This window comes from Hylaeus anthracinus, unplaced genomic scaffold (assembly GCF_026225885.1).
Source record: "Hylaeus anthracinus isolate JK02 unplaced genomic scaffold, UHH_iyHylAnth1.0_haploid 27309, whole genome shotgun sequence".
NCBI classification, from domain to species: Eukaryota; Metazoa; Arthropoda; class Insecta; order Hymenoptera; family Colletidae; genus Hylaeus; species Hylaeus anthracinus.
In genome coordinates this window covers 20984-33883 of record NW_026535116.1, presented here as the reverse complement: position 1 = coordinate 33883, position 12900 = coordinate 20984, and the positions used below count along the sequence as shown (strand labels likewise).

Sequence of the window (12900 nt, the reverse complement as noted above, 5' to 3'; positions counted from 1 at the left end):
AAAGAATAATTTTACGTAAGCGCAACTCTCGTTTCGACGATAAAGGAATTTCTCACTACACTCGCGCGTTTTTGTAGAATCGTTAGCATATATTATATGTACATATATACGAGAACATACTCGCTAAGCTGTGGCATTTTCGTCCAACTATGTGTGCACTAATGTTGTTCAGTTTGTATCGGAATCAAGTGTTTGCGTAAGTCGTGTCATCGAAACGGGTTCACTGATAAATCAGAAATCGTTTTTTCTTTTATTACATAAGAACCTGTTCGACGCTCGTGCAGACTCAACTGTAGACGGAGTTTAGAGCGGTATCCGTTGTCCAAAACATTACGATCCCCGTCAGTAATTGTTTAGCTTTGAACTAGACAACATCGTTCTCCACTTTCTTCGGGGCTCGTCAAAGCTGGGTCGGCGTTCCCTTCATCGTTGGTACAAACATATCGAAAGATCTCGTCGGGACCGATCTATATCTCGAACATGAATTTTAAACTAAACACGAATTTGTTTTCGCCGCTAATACGACAAGTACGTATGCATGAACACTTCACTTCTTTCTCACGAACTTTCACCTGATTTCATAATTATATATCACAATATCTAACGTTATAGAATCTAATGCTACGCGTAAATCTAAACAACCTGTTTTTCTGCTTTTCTTTTCTGCCTGTCAATATTGTGAAATTCTTATCGTTTGGCTTTCTATGGAGTACGATAAATCATGTCACATGGAATCAATGGCCTCGATTGCCACAATTAAAATATAAAATCGTAGTGAAATGTTGCAAATAAAAAGTTGAATATTTCACGTTGTTTTTCCAGCCATTTTAACGGATTGGAACATATATAGCAAAGTTGCAAAGTTATAATTTTTTTTTTTTTTTTTTTTAATAGATGACGTGGCACGTAAATTATTCAAATGTTAACGAAACAACCGTTGTAAGTAGGAAAAGTACACCTATTCACGAGGAAAGGTCATATTAACGCTGACGCTGACTAGAATCAGCTTTCTTTCGGTGAACCTTGAGCGATAATGAACAAATAGATGTCCGAGCAAATGTATCTGACTTTCAACACAAATATGTTCGAAATGATGTTTAACGTTCTAAAGTTTAGTCAAACCGAATACGTGCATATAACGTGGAACAAGCTGTACAAACGAGATTGATTGATACTCGTTATTGCTGCAACGAGTGTTAAGTAAATTGATTCGCGAAGGGAAAATGATTGGTCGTAAATAACGTCGCTGTGTATTAAGATTACATTCCAGTCTAAAATAATCTCGAATAAAATGTAGGTTTAACATTGTATCTTACGTGCGTTTATCGCATGTTCATTACTTTTATCGTCTCGTTACAACTTATTGCATACTTCTGAATTTCTTCTCTTTATTAAAATTTTATAAGTTAAATAAATAAAAATAACATTTATTCGAATAATAGATAACGAGCAAAACAAACGTAGACCAACGTATTCATGATGTTCACTTTAATTTTCCTTCGACGAGTATGAACTATTCTTTATCACTTGTTCGTTATCCGACATTTTTATCTAGATAAGAATTTTGCCCGTCTTTGCTTTGCATGTCCCACTTCCACTACGCACGTCACCAGTTTACTGAAATTTCAATTAGATATTTCTCAATGCAGCACACGTGGCCTCTTTGTAAACATGAATTTCTTTTCTCGTATTCCATATTTTTGTTGCAAGCACTTGACCTCTCCTAGCGCTACTTAGTGTTAGTTTAGATCAAAAGATTTCGATAACGTCGATGCAAATAGGAAAACAGGAGTCTTTAACAGCGTCGTTAGGTGAGGTAGCTTGTAAATGCGAACACTGTAATGAAATAACGGTTATCGGTAGCCGAATCGCATATTCGCAGGAGATCCTATTAGCGCCGATGCCGATTACAATCGCTGATAAAACTAACTGCTTCAGGCTAATTAGAATAATTAAATCTGTTTCGTTTAGATACCACGAACGCTTTACGAAAAAAGGAATCTGGGGACGAGTGCGTCGCGATTCAATGTCTGTTCCGCACCTCTAACAGAATTTTCAGATGACGAACTCATGATGAAGGAAACTGGTAATTATCATTATTGAAATTAGTCGGTTTATCATCCAGTAAATCGATCTTGATTTTTCGTACCTACTCCTTTATCAATCATTATCTTATTTTTTTTTTTTTAATTTCGCATTGTCTCTTAGTCAGTAAATTGGCAAAGGAGGAAATTACGCCAATCGTGCGAAAAATGGAAAAGGAAGGCAAGATAGACGATGGTCTGGTACGAAAGCTTTTTGAAAGTGGTGTAAGTAAATAGCATGATCATCCATATCTTCTACAATATTTATGTGAAAACATTTTGCTCGAACGCGTCATTGCATTGCTCCGCGTATGTGCGTAAACAGATATAATTGATTACCCCGATTGCTCTGGTGTAAAATTTCAATATCAATCTTACTTCAAACTTCATCTATATTTCATATAACATTTTCAAGTGTGTTCAATAATATTATAAGAAAACAGTATCATATTGGTATAAATAAAATCAGAAAACGTTATATGAATAGATAGTCTGTCTTAAGACTAGAATGAGTTTTAATAAATAGTTGATTACCGCCAGTTAATGGGCATCGAGATTCCTGAAAAGTATGGTGGGTCTGGATTCAATTTCATGGCGACGATTTTAGCAGTCGAAGAAGTGGCGAAAGCTGACGGGGCTGTTGCGGCCCTAGTCGACATCCACAACACTCTGGTGAATTCGTTGATTTCAAAAGTGGCCACGGAGGAACAGAAAGCGAAATATCTGCCGCGATTAGCTCAAGATTACGTAAGTTGAGATGAATAAATAACAGCGTGCGTGTATACCGTTTCTATTTCTTTTTCATATCATTGGTCCTCCTCCAGGCGGGTAGCTTTTGCCTCACGGAGCCTGGCTCGGGATCGGATGCGTTTTCTCTGAAAACTGTAGCAAAGAAGGATGGATCCGACTTTGTAATAAACGGCACGAAAATGTGGATCTCGAATTCGGACATTGCTGGCTTATTTTTAGTGTTTGCGAACGCAGACCCGTCTGTTGTGAGTTCTTTTCTTCTAGTAGACCTACAGTAAAATCACACTGTTATATTTTTATACATTTCAATTATTAGGGATACCGAGGTATCACAACATTTTTCGTGGACCGAGACACGCCTGGACTGACGGTGGGCAAGCCAGAGGATAAGCTGGGAATAAAGGCGTCGGGTACCTGCATGGTCAACTTCGATAACGTTAGAGTAAAGAGAACAATCTACACGTATCAGTGGCAGCTGAGAAGAATACCTCTGAATGGTACTCTTGGTTCTTCTTGGCTGCTAATAATACTTCCAACGAACTCCTAACTCGTTAATAATAAACTGTTGTCGTCGTGTACCCAGATTCCAGAGAGTAATATCTTGGGTAAGTTTGGCCATGGATACAAATACGCTGCTGGATTCTTAAACGAAGGACGAGTCGGTATCGGAGCTCAAATGATTGGCATAGCGCAAGGTTGCTTGGACGCCACTATACCGTACACGTTGGAAAGAAAACAATTCGGGAAGGATATCTTTTCGTTTCAAGTATGACGAATAATCTATATCTTCTCTTCAGTCTTTTCTTGCAGTCTTCGAAACGTTTCGTGTTTTTTTAGTCAATGCAACACCAAATTGCCCAAGTGGTCACCGAGCTTGAATGTGCCAGGTTATTGGTCTACAACGCAGCCAGATTAGTCGACGCTAAGAAGGATATTATGAAGGAGGCTGCCATGGCCAAACTCGTAGCTTCAGGTAAGTAATACCTTTCCCAAAAAATTATTCTTTTTTTCTTTTAATAGTAACATGTACGATTCATAAACATTCCAACTTAGAAACGGCCCTACGCGTCACCGCGAAATGCATCGATTTCATGGGCGGTGTAGGATATACAACTGACTTCCCTCAAGAGAAATTCTTCAGGGATTGCAAGATTGGTACTATTTACGAAGGAACCAGCAACATGCAACTATCAACGATTGCCAAATGTATTCGTAAAGAATACACGTAAAATTTGATAATCTTATCGCGAGAGCTTTATTTTGTATTTCATTCAATACATTATATTTTTCTACTTTTTCATAAAGACTTCATAAAAACTTCATTAAATCAATATTATTACTTTAAACCAAGATTACTTTGGATCATGAGGTAATTTAAATCCAACGAGATCTGCAGTGTCTTTGATACTTCGTTCACCTTTACCAGTGTATCGAACTTGGATCTCTTTGCACATTCGTCGAGAATTCAAGTAACATAGGTACGTCTTTGCCAAGTTTTCCAATTCTTCTCGTGCTTTACATAGAACTTCAGAAGTTTCTCTGTGAGCTCGTGATTGCTCCAGGATGTAACGCACCATACTATTATCCTTTGCGTTCCGTTCAGCGGATGTTTGACGGATTTCCCTTATAAGCGAGCGAATCAAGTGTATGTTAGGTTTCATCCTCGTTCGGACCTACAACAGACAAAATCGTATTACTATTATCTATTAATCATTTGCATACAAATTTGGCACAATTCGTGCGACGCAATGTATTCTGATACATTGAGGATCTATTAAGTAAAAATCTAGAAATATAATTACGATTCTTAACGTCTACTGGTTCCGTTTGTTTAGCAGTGAAATAATCGATTGTCGCGTCTCCGTAAGAAGGTTCCTCTCTTTCGCTCCAAAAATCCCTAGGTACCGTAACGATATCTCGTTCGAGAAATATATGAATATTTAAGTCATGGAATACTTCCTCATAGGTGAAATTATTTTTCAAAGCAATTTCTGTAACGTACGGTCGAATACGCAAAATGTAGTCGATAGGCATAAGCATATAGTTTCTAAACTTTGAATGATCTTCGATAGCTGAGAAGCTATTCGTCAGAAGGATGCATTTGGTTAATATTTTACTCCAATTTGCGTAAAGGAAATTATTAGTCAAATGTACTGAACAGTGCGGCATGTACACCAATGTTACATTATCCTCAATGATTCTCTTGCCTTCCTCATTAATTTTTATAACATTAAAGTCAAATCTCTCTAGAAGCTGAATCTCTTTAGGAGTAAAAACTGGATCGTATATATGTACTCGAGAACCATAATGGTTCTTCAAAGACAGAAGTAAAGCCAACTGATACTTAGAAGACCTGCGACAAGAGAAAGAACCCAAACCATAACACAGTATCTCAGAAATACCATCAATGTTTAAAGCACTCAATGAATCTTTCAATGAATGAAATATATCATCACCGAATGACGAATTTCTTAATTCGGTCTCTGCCTCGAGGAGCTTCCTGAAAATTGGAGTAAAGTATTGAGAAGTTAGGAACAAATGAACCTAACAATTTGAAATGGAAGAACGAAAGAGTACGTATATTCACACCTAGAAAACTCTCGATATATAGTTTTGAAAAACGAGGAGTGTCTTACCCAAAAAGTGCCTCGCAACTGGTATTGCCGCTATCGTTATCATTGTCATCAGGTAAAGGTACATGTGCATTATGACTATTTCGAACGCAAAGAAGACGTTTTTTTCGATAAGTTACGAGTTTGAATTCTCCACGGTCTTGCATATTGAATGCCGTTTGATTCGATTCTATCACGTCTACTACGTATATGTTACCTTCTTTGACAACTATATAATAAATTGTATAAATAAAATACCTTTCACCCAAGTCTGTGAAAGATAACCACGTTTTCGTCGAGATGAAGCATCAATTATCCACAAACTCGATGTTTATTCTTGCCTCATACGTTTACTTTGTCTAAATGTGTACCTGCATCTATATGTAAATACACATCTACTTAGTGACTATAAATAACTTTCATTCTAAATTTACTGAACACCGAGTTTTACTTTGAACTCGCAATGAACTATCCAAAATTCATCAATCATAATAATACGTAACAATTAAGACTTGGCATCCAATAGATAGCGTTGTTACGAAATTACCGATAGAGTAAATCCAAGACGAGTAAAATTTTATTCGAATAAAAAATAAATGACAAATGGAGAAATATTACGATTTATTTCTTACAGCTGGATTAAAATATATATGTAATTTCTCATAGTCTCGATTATTAAATGCAAACAAGTTTATCGGTCAGCATGTTATGTTAGGTTATGTTGTAATGCGATGTAAGCTTATTTTGTTCCTCAGATTTTGGATTCTGAATAATGTAATCTTATTTCGATCTTCACAGATTTATTTCATTTTATAGATTAGGAAATTAATTGATTTGATATGTTGCTAATGGTTTCGAAAAACGTTTAATAATTTCTTCTCGAGACCTTGTAGAATGGCGTATCACTGTTTAGATAAGCTTTTTACAATTCATTTTACGATTTTGGACTCAATTTTTGTTGAATAAATAACAGATTAAATGTTGTATATCTTTGACTCGTTATTTCGAGAACTTATATCTAGATAAGAATTTTGCCTATCTTTGTATCAAAGTACATATTAGTTATCACGGATTAGATCGTCCTTAGAATCGTCTTCCATCTCTGAAAATATCCAACATAATCCTCTACGTACAAAATACATTCAACAAGGAGAAAAATTGTATTAATAAACGATCGAGATTTCTATTCAAATTTAGCATATTATGCAATCTATTTTATTGCCTAATATTTTTCGTCTTAGGAATTTCCAAGCAGAAACCCAGGAATAATCAGGTATTTTCTCGCATACACACATACGTATATCGATAAGACTCCCCATCGTTAATATAAATTCTGTCAACGTCTTTCGTGCAAACGCGCGATACGAGTCCTTATTAGTGCACGTACGAAATGCACACTCGAATCCACGGTATCGTTCTATCATTTTCCAAACTCGATTGTGTTTTCAATAATTTTTTCGCGAACGAGTCGTCACGCGAAAAACGCCAGGTAAATAACATCGCAACAACGATAGAACGCCTAATTGACCAGTACTGTCTGTGCGGCGTGCATCGTTCGTGAGAGTCTGAAATAAACACACGCGCAGGTGAACGTATCCATTACGACCGACATGATTTTTAACGGTGAAAAAGGCGAACACGTAGATCGAAGATCTAGATGCAACATAGATTTTGTAGCAGGCAGAAGGTTTAATTGTAAGATTCGCCAAAGTACGAGGAATTAAAAGAAACACGTGACCGCGAGCGAAGCCGAGAGTGAGCACAAACAAGCGGCACGATCCACGAGACGTGACCAGCTATGTGTTGCGTGTGACGTATGACTTATTCGTCGATGACAAACTGACCGAACCATTAGCCGATCGAACGGTCGTGTGCGCGGCCAAGGGAACAGTTACGATCGATCGGTAGAAATATCGTTTCTGATATGTATCCAACGTGTCGATGTGTTCGTGCGCCGATCGATATTGATTGACAGCGTTTCGACACACAGTGCGTCCGTAAAAGGAGAAACGTGACACTAAAAAAGGTAAAAGAAAAAAAAAAGAAGCTTATCGTAACGATCGCGTCTACCACTAAACACGCGGATCTGCGGAATCCACGAACGCGACAAACTTAGAATAGCGATTTATGGACGGTTCTATCGATAACACGGAGGCTGGGGCGAGTATTGAGTTACGTTAACGACTGGTTCTTTCTTTAGATATCAATAATCGACCGTCTAGGCGTTGCCATATTTACTGGGAGCGAAAGTAGAAGCGCGAACAAGGGAACGGGTATTGGAACGACGTTATGCGTATCTACTTTGACTTTAATTTGTCGTTATTACTCCTTGCTGTCTCTGTCCGTTCGTAACGTCCAGCGAACACCTTTTGCTCTGTATTCGTTAATTATCGTGCCGATAAATCTTTCGAGGACCCCAAGGAGTTTCAAGGATAAAGTCAGAGAGATACTTGAATTTTTTTCCTTTTCAATGTCGACGAGTATTACAGTTACTTCAGTCTTTCAAAGTCTATGTACAGACAGGGTTTAAAAAAAAACGGAACCTGATGTAAGTTCATGGTTAAATAATTTTCGTTTCCTTCGACGTGGTTGCATTACTTTAAAATCATGTTTATCCTTAATAGATTGTTTTGTGTTCGATGTGATTGAGACGTAGACGGGCTACCAAACGTGCGGCATTTTTTTTTTTAAAATGTCGTTCAGCACGAAAGCGAATAGGTGGTCCCCGAAATTGATAATCGGCTTTCAACTGACTATTTGGAGTATCGTTGGGATCGTACTTCTACAAAAGGGCGCGATCTCTTTATATGGTACAAAGGAAGCGGCACGAAACGACACTACTGATACACAGGTTCGATATTTCAATCGATTATGAATGTACATGGTGTTCTTTTTATCGCGAGAATCTAGAATATCTTTAGTTCTATTGAAGATATGAAAGAAACTTGAGAGACGAGATTGCTCGTTTCGAGTAGCAATTATTCTGATAAGCAAACATTGTTTTTTTAAATTATACTTTGCGAGAATTCGAGGTAACCGTGATTATTCCAAACGCGACGATACATCGATCTTCGAGTCAAAAAAATATCAATAACCTTGACAAATATATTCGTTTGTTTATTCACACCCTGTATACGGTGGCTCGTTAAAACAAAACCTAGACCAGTTTTGTGTGTCGCGTTACGAAAACTACTAATTATATTTCAACGTGTCACAGTGGATACTAGCTTACTAGCGCATCCATGCGTTGTTACATCATTGTGTACGTACGCTACGTTTCGATACGTTACACCGGAACAAAGATGAACCTAACGTACATATCGCGTGTTTACAATAGCGTTGAATAGTCTTTTTCGTTACTGGACAAAATAAAATAAAATAATGTTTTCCTACACACCAAATTTCGAGTTAGGGAGCGATTAAAACAATATACAGAGTGTCCCAAAAATGTTGTAACACCTTGAAAGAGGTGGTTCGGGAGGTGATTTGAAACAACTTTTTCCTTAGCGAAAATGTTGTCCGGAAAACACTGGCCAATCAGAGCGCGAGTATGCCGGTGGAGCGTAGGCTGCGCGATAAGCGGCCGCGCCCATACGCTATCGCGATCGCTCCAACGGTCTACGCGCGCTCTGATTGGTCAGTGTTTTCCGGACAACATTTTCGCTAAGGAAAAAGTTGTTTCAAATCACCTCCCGAACCACCTCTTTCAAGGTGTTACAACATTTTTGGGACACCCTGTATATTTATATTTAACGTATTATCGAATTTATTTAAAAAGATATGCACGATGGATGTTGAAAGTTAGCGAATAAGAACGAGGTATGTCAAGAGGCTCTTTCCTACTTTTCGAACCGATTGACATTTCTCGAGACTTCTATTTTTGGCGAACCACAAATCAATTGGCAAAAGATTCGAGAACGCTATTTTCACAGGAAAGGTTAACGAGATGGAACGAGAAGAAATCAATTCGTGATTCGAGTATCGCGGAAAAACGTCACCGAATCGTCGAACACGAAATCGCAACACGGCAGAAAGACGTCATTCTTAGTAATCTCGACGTCGCTGCACAGAACGGACAATGGCCGAGCAAACAGGTCGATTCTTATCGAATGGACAATACCGGAGTAACTGAAAAAAGTCCAATGATTAGCAAGCTAACGACGAATCGTAAACAAGATACACGCGACATCCGCGCGATTCAAGCACAGACGTTCCATCAAACGAACAAAAACGAGGAAGGAAAGGTGGACCGCAAAGAAAAACACATCGTTGCGCTTAATCTCGACGAAAATCCTTACGATATGGAGAAGATCGCGACGAGTAACAACGGATCGAGTAATTCGTTGAAGTTCGATGACACTGGTTCTAATTTCCTTACTTTGGACGAGAAAAAGTTCTTCGAACATCAGAGCATTCCTTACGAAGCCGCAGGAATCGGCAAAAATCAAACACAATTAGCTCGTTCCCCTGTAAATCGAGTCGGGGCAGCTGTTGCTATAATCATGCTCGCGATTGGAATTGTTATGCTACTTCTAGGGCCTCTCATCGTTATCCTACGAGCCTTCGCCGACAGAAGACGAACTAGACAAATGTTGTTGAAATCGAGATGCCGTATCGATCAACCGCCTACTTACGAGGAAGCCACCCTTATGGATCAAGCACCAAGATACTCGAGTCTTCAACTGGACTCAATCCCCGAATCTTCTTCCTCCCTTTAATATACATTGTTATTTTTTTTTCCTAAACACTTTTTATATCGATCGTTGCACCTCTTTCATTAAACACTTTTCTATTTCTAAACATTCCCTATTTTTGTTACTCTCATCTCGATGTTAATTCACCATCTCGATCGATGCTTAATCCAAGTGTAGCAGATAATTCGTTTTCCTTATAATTATACTTTGCACGAAGGTTAACGTATACGTACGACGTAATTGTCTACGAGTATAAGCAACATGTTTTTCTTTTTCTCCTCGATATTATCTCTGTACGTTTTGCGTACGTTAAATAATGAGACCAAAACAAATTGAAATGAAACAGAACTGAACACAGGAAGATACGACGCGAGGACAGAACGGAACGAAACGGAACGAAACGTGAAACACGTCAGTGATTGGAATCAAGATGGTACTGGAAAGTACGATGATATGGTAAGCTCTCGATATTTATTTAATTTCTACCTAATAGCACGGTATTTTTATGATTATTCGTGTACGTTTCTTGAAATTCGATCAAACGTAATGAGACTATTGTTAATTTGATTGACTCTTGTGAGAATTAATATCTTGGTAGCTCCAAAAACGTAAACGCGAGTGACAGTGCAAAGTTGAAACAATTCGTAGCACAAATGTGATTATTTTCTTTGCTGACTAAAAATTAACGAATACTGAAGCCAATCCAATCGAAAATTAGAAATGAAATATTGAATATGAAACGTTTCATTGTTTTTATCTGAAATATATTCACCTTTGTAAACGAGGTAGGTAGAGGTTATGCGACAGAGCTCTCTGAAAACAGAGATGGGCGACATTCTCATCTTCATAAAAAGTTTCGAATAAAAGATAACCAACTTTCGATATATTATTTGTTTGATTAAAATTACGATTCGAATTGTACAATTAAATTATGTTTCACATTGACTAATTCATGTGAATAATTATCAGATTGAATAAACATTACATATGAAATTTTATCTGTCCCCACCTATGTGTCTATTCATCAATATTTATTTGAATATTTTCAGTGTCGACAATAGCGATTACATGAGAAATGGAGATTTTTTACCAACTCGACTTCAAGCACAACAAGATGCCGTTCATGTGGTCTGCCATTCCAAGACACGTTCAAATCCAGAGAATAATATTGGTTTAATAACATTGGCCAAGTATGTCAAATTTCATACTCTATTCTTCCATAGTAGCATCTAAATTTTTACATAACTTACATCTTTTCTAATAGTACCGAAGTGTTGGCCACATTGACTAGTGATGTAGGCAGAATTCTATCAAAGCTCCATCAAGTTCAACCAAACGGTAATTTAAATCTAATTACCGGAATACGAATTGCACATGTGAGTATAATAACCATTCTCCCATTTTACAATCTAAGCACAACAAATACAACAATAAAAAAATTGTTAATCAACAGCTGGCATTGAAACATCGCCAAGGTAAAAATCACAAAATGCGCATCGTTGCTTTCATTGGTAGTCCAATCGAGGTCGATGAAAAAGAACTAGTTAAATTAGCGAAACGGTTGAAGAAAGAGAAAGTCTGTGTCGACGTGATTAGCTTCGGCGAGGAAAGCGTTAACAGCGAAGTATTAACAGCCTTCATCAATACACTCAATGGAAAAGATGGCACAGGCAGTTTCTTGATTACTGTCCCACCTGGACCGCATTTATCGGACGCGTTGATTTCTTCTCCCATCATTCAAGGAGAAGATGGAATGGGTGGTACAGGCGTGGGAGGAGCTGCATTTGAATTCGGGGTCGATCCAAACGAAGATCCAGAGTTGGCATTGGTTCGTACTTAACGATTTTTATTAAATATTATTAATAGTAGAGAATAATTTGTCATTTTCTTTGTCCAGGCACTACGTGTTTCGATGGAAGAGCAACGGCAGCGTCAAGAGGATGAAGCACGACGCGCGCAGTCTACTGAAGTGACTACAGTCCAGCGAGGAGAAACTCAGAAAGCAGCTCCGAAGGAGGAAACAATGTTAAAGCGTGCGCTTGCCATGTCGCTCGAGGGTCCCGAAGATTCGTCTTCAGCGTCAGAGAATACTACGCCCACTAGTGGAATCGTGCCTGACTTCTCTCGTATGACTGAGGAAGAACAAATTGCTTTCGCTTTACAGATGTCCATGCTTAATCAAGATCAACGTACGATACATGCATTTACGATTAATTAAATCTTTAACCGTCACGAGTGATCAACGATCACCATTGAATTTTTCTCGACAGGAATCTGTACATCATGCATACCGCACACACGTAACCATTTGCTTTTTTTCTGTAGAAGAGCTCGAGTCTTTGAAAGAAGAGTCAATGGAAATCGAGGAGGACTACGCTGCCGTCATGTCCGACCCAGCTTTTCTGCAATCAGTTCTAGAAAATTTACCTGGTGTCGATCCCCATTCTGATGCCGTCCGTCAAGCCGTTGGATCTCTCCAACAAAACAAGGACAAAGACAAAGACAAGGAGAAGGAGAAGGAAAAGGAGAAGGAGAAGGATAAAGATAAGGATAAGGAAAAGAAATAAAAAAAAACTTGTGCTCCTTGGATATATAACTCTATGTTAATCCCTGTTTTGTGAATACATGTATACCAAATATAAGTTTTCAATTTTTCAAAACTTCACTTACCCTCTTCGAATCTATTTTCTTTTTTTCACAACTAGCATCAACCAGTATCGATCGTCAGTTGACATAGTTTTAATCGAAACTTCGAACCAC

At 38.0% G+C, this 12900-nt stretch overlaps 4 protein-coding genes and 1 long non-coding RNA gene across 6 annotated transcripts; 3 read left to right on the top strand and 2 right to left on the bottom strand.

Annotated features, from left to right (window-relative positions):
* Positions 1-152: 152 nt before the first annotated feature.
* LOC128893257 (short/branched chain specific acyl-CoA dehydrogenase, mitochondrial-like) lies at positions 153-4156 on the top strand. Its single transcript, XM_054154108.1, has 9 exons — positions 153-528; positions 1972-2086; positions 2209-2309; positions 2625-2831; positions 2909-3079; positions 3151-3276; positions 3418-3600; positions 3672-3807; positions 3888-4156. Exons 1-9 carry the CDS (start codon positions 481-483, stop codon positions 4061-4063), a joined length of 1263 nt encoding a protein of 420 aa, XP_054010083.1. The 5' UTR covers positions 153-480; the 3' UTR covers positions 4064-4156.
* A 193-nt stretch (positions 4157-4349) lies between these two features.
* Positions 4350-5698, bottom strand: LOC128893260 (SRR1-like protein). The gene is made up of 3 exons (XM_054154113.1): positions 5471-5698; positions 4637-5334; positions 4350-4507 (listed from the first exon to the last, which is right to left on the bottom strand). The coding sequence occupies exons 1-3, from the start codon at positions 5611-5613 to the stop codon at positions 4485-4487; spliced, it is 864 nt and encodes a 287-aa protein (XP_054010088.1). The 5' UTR covers positions 5614-5698; the 3' UTR covers positions 4350-4484.
* Positions 5699-6005: 307 nt separating this feature from the next.
* LOC128893262 (uncharacterized) lies at positions 6006-10213 on the bottom strand. The gene is made up of 2 exons (XR_008461293.1): positions 10081-10213; positions 6006-6548 (listed from the first exon to the last, which is right to left on the bottom strand). It is a non-coding gene; the product is annotated as an uncharacterized LOC128893262 (long non-coding RNA).
* Positions 6744-10248, top strand: LOC128893259 (uncharacterized). 2 transcript variants are annotated; one of them, XM_054154111.1, is made up of 4 exons: positions 6744-7472; positions 7647-7994; positions 8071-8297; positions 9379-10248. In XM_054154111.1, the coding sequence occupies exons 3-4, from the start codon at positions 8139-8141 to the stop codon at positions 10162-10164; spliced, it is 945 nt and encodes a 314-aa protein (XP_054010086.1). In that variant the 5' UTR covers positions 6744-7472; positions 7647-7994; positions 8071-8138; the 3' UTR covers positions 10165-10248. The 2 variants fall into 2 exon arrangements, with proteins under 2 accessions (XP_054010086.1, XP_054010087.1); XM_054154112.1 differs by lacking the exon at positions 7647-7994.
* Positions 10249-10418: 170 nt separating this feature from the next.
* Positions 10419-12805, top strand: LOC128893258 (26S proteasome non-ATPase regulatory subunit 4-like). The gene is made up of 6 exons (XM_054154109.1): positions 10419-10596; positions 11190-11330; positions 11405-11516; positions 11594-11968; positions 12038-12329; positions 12466-12805. Exons 1-6 carry the CDS (start codon positions 10571-10573, stop codon positions 12705-12707), a joined length of 1188 nt encoding a protein of 395 aa, XP_054010084.1. The 5' UTR covers positions 10419-10570; the 3' UTR covers positions 12708-12805.
* Positions 12806-12900: the final 95 nt, after the last annotated feature.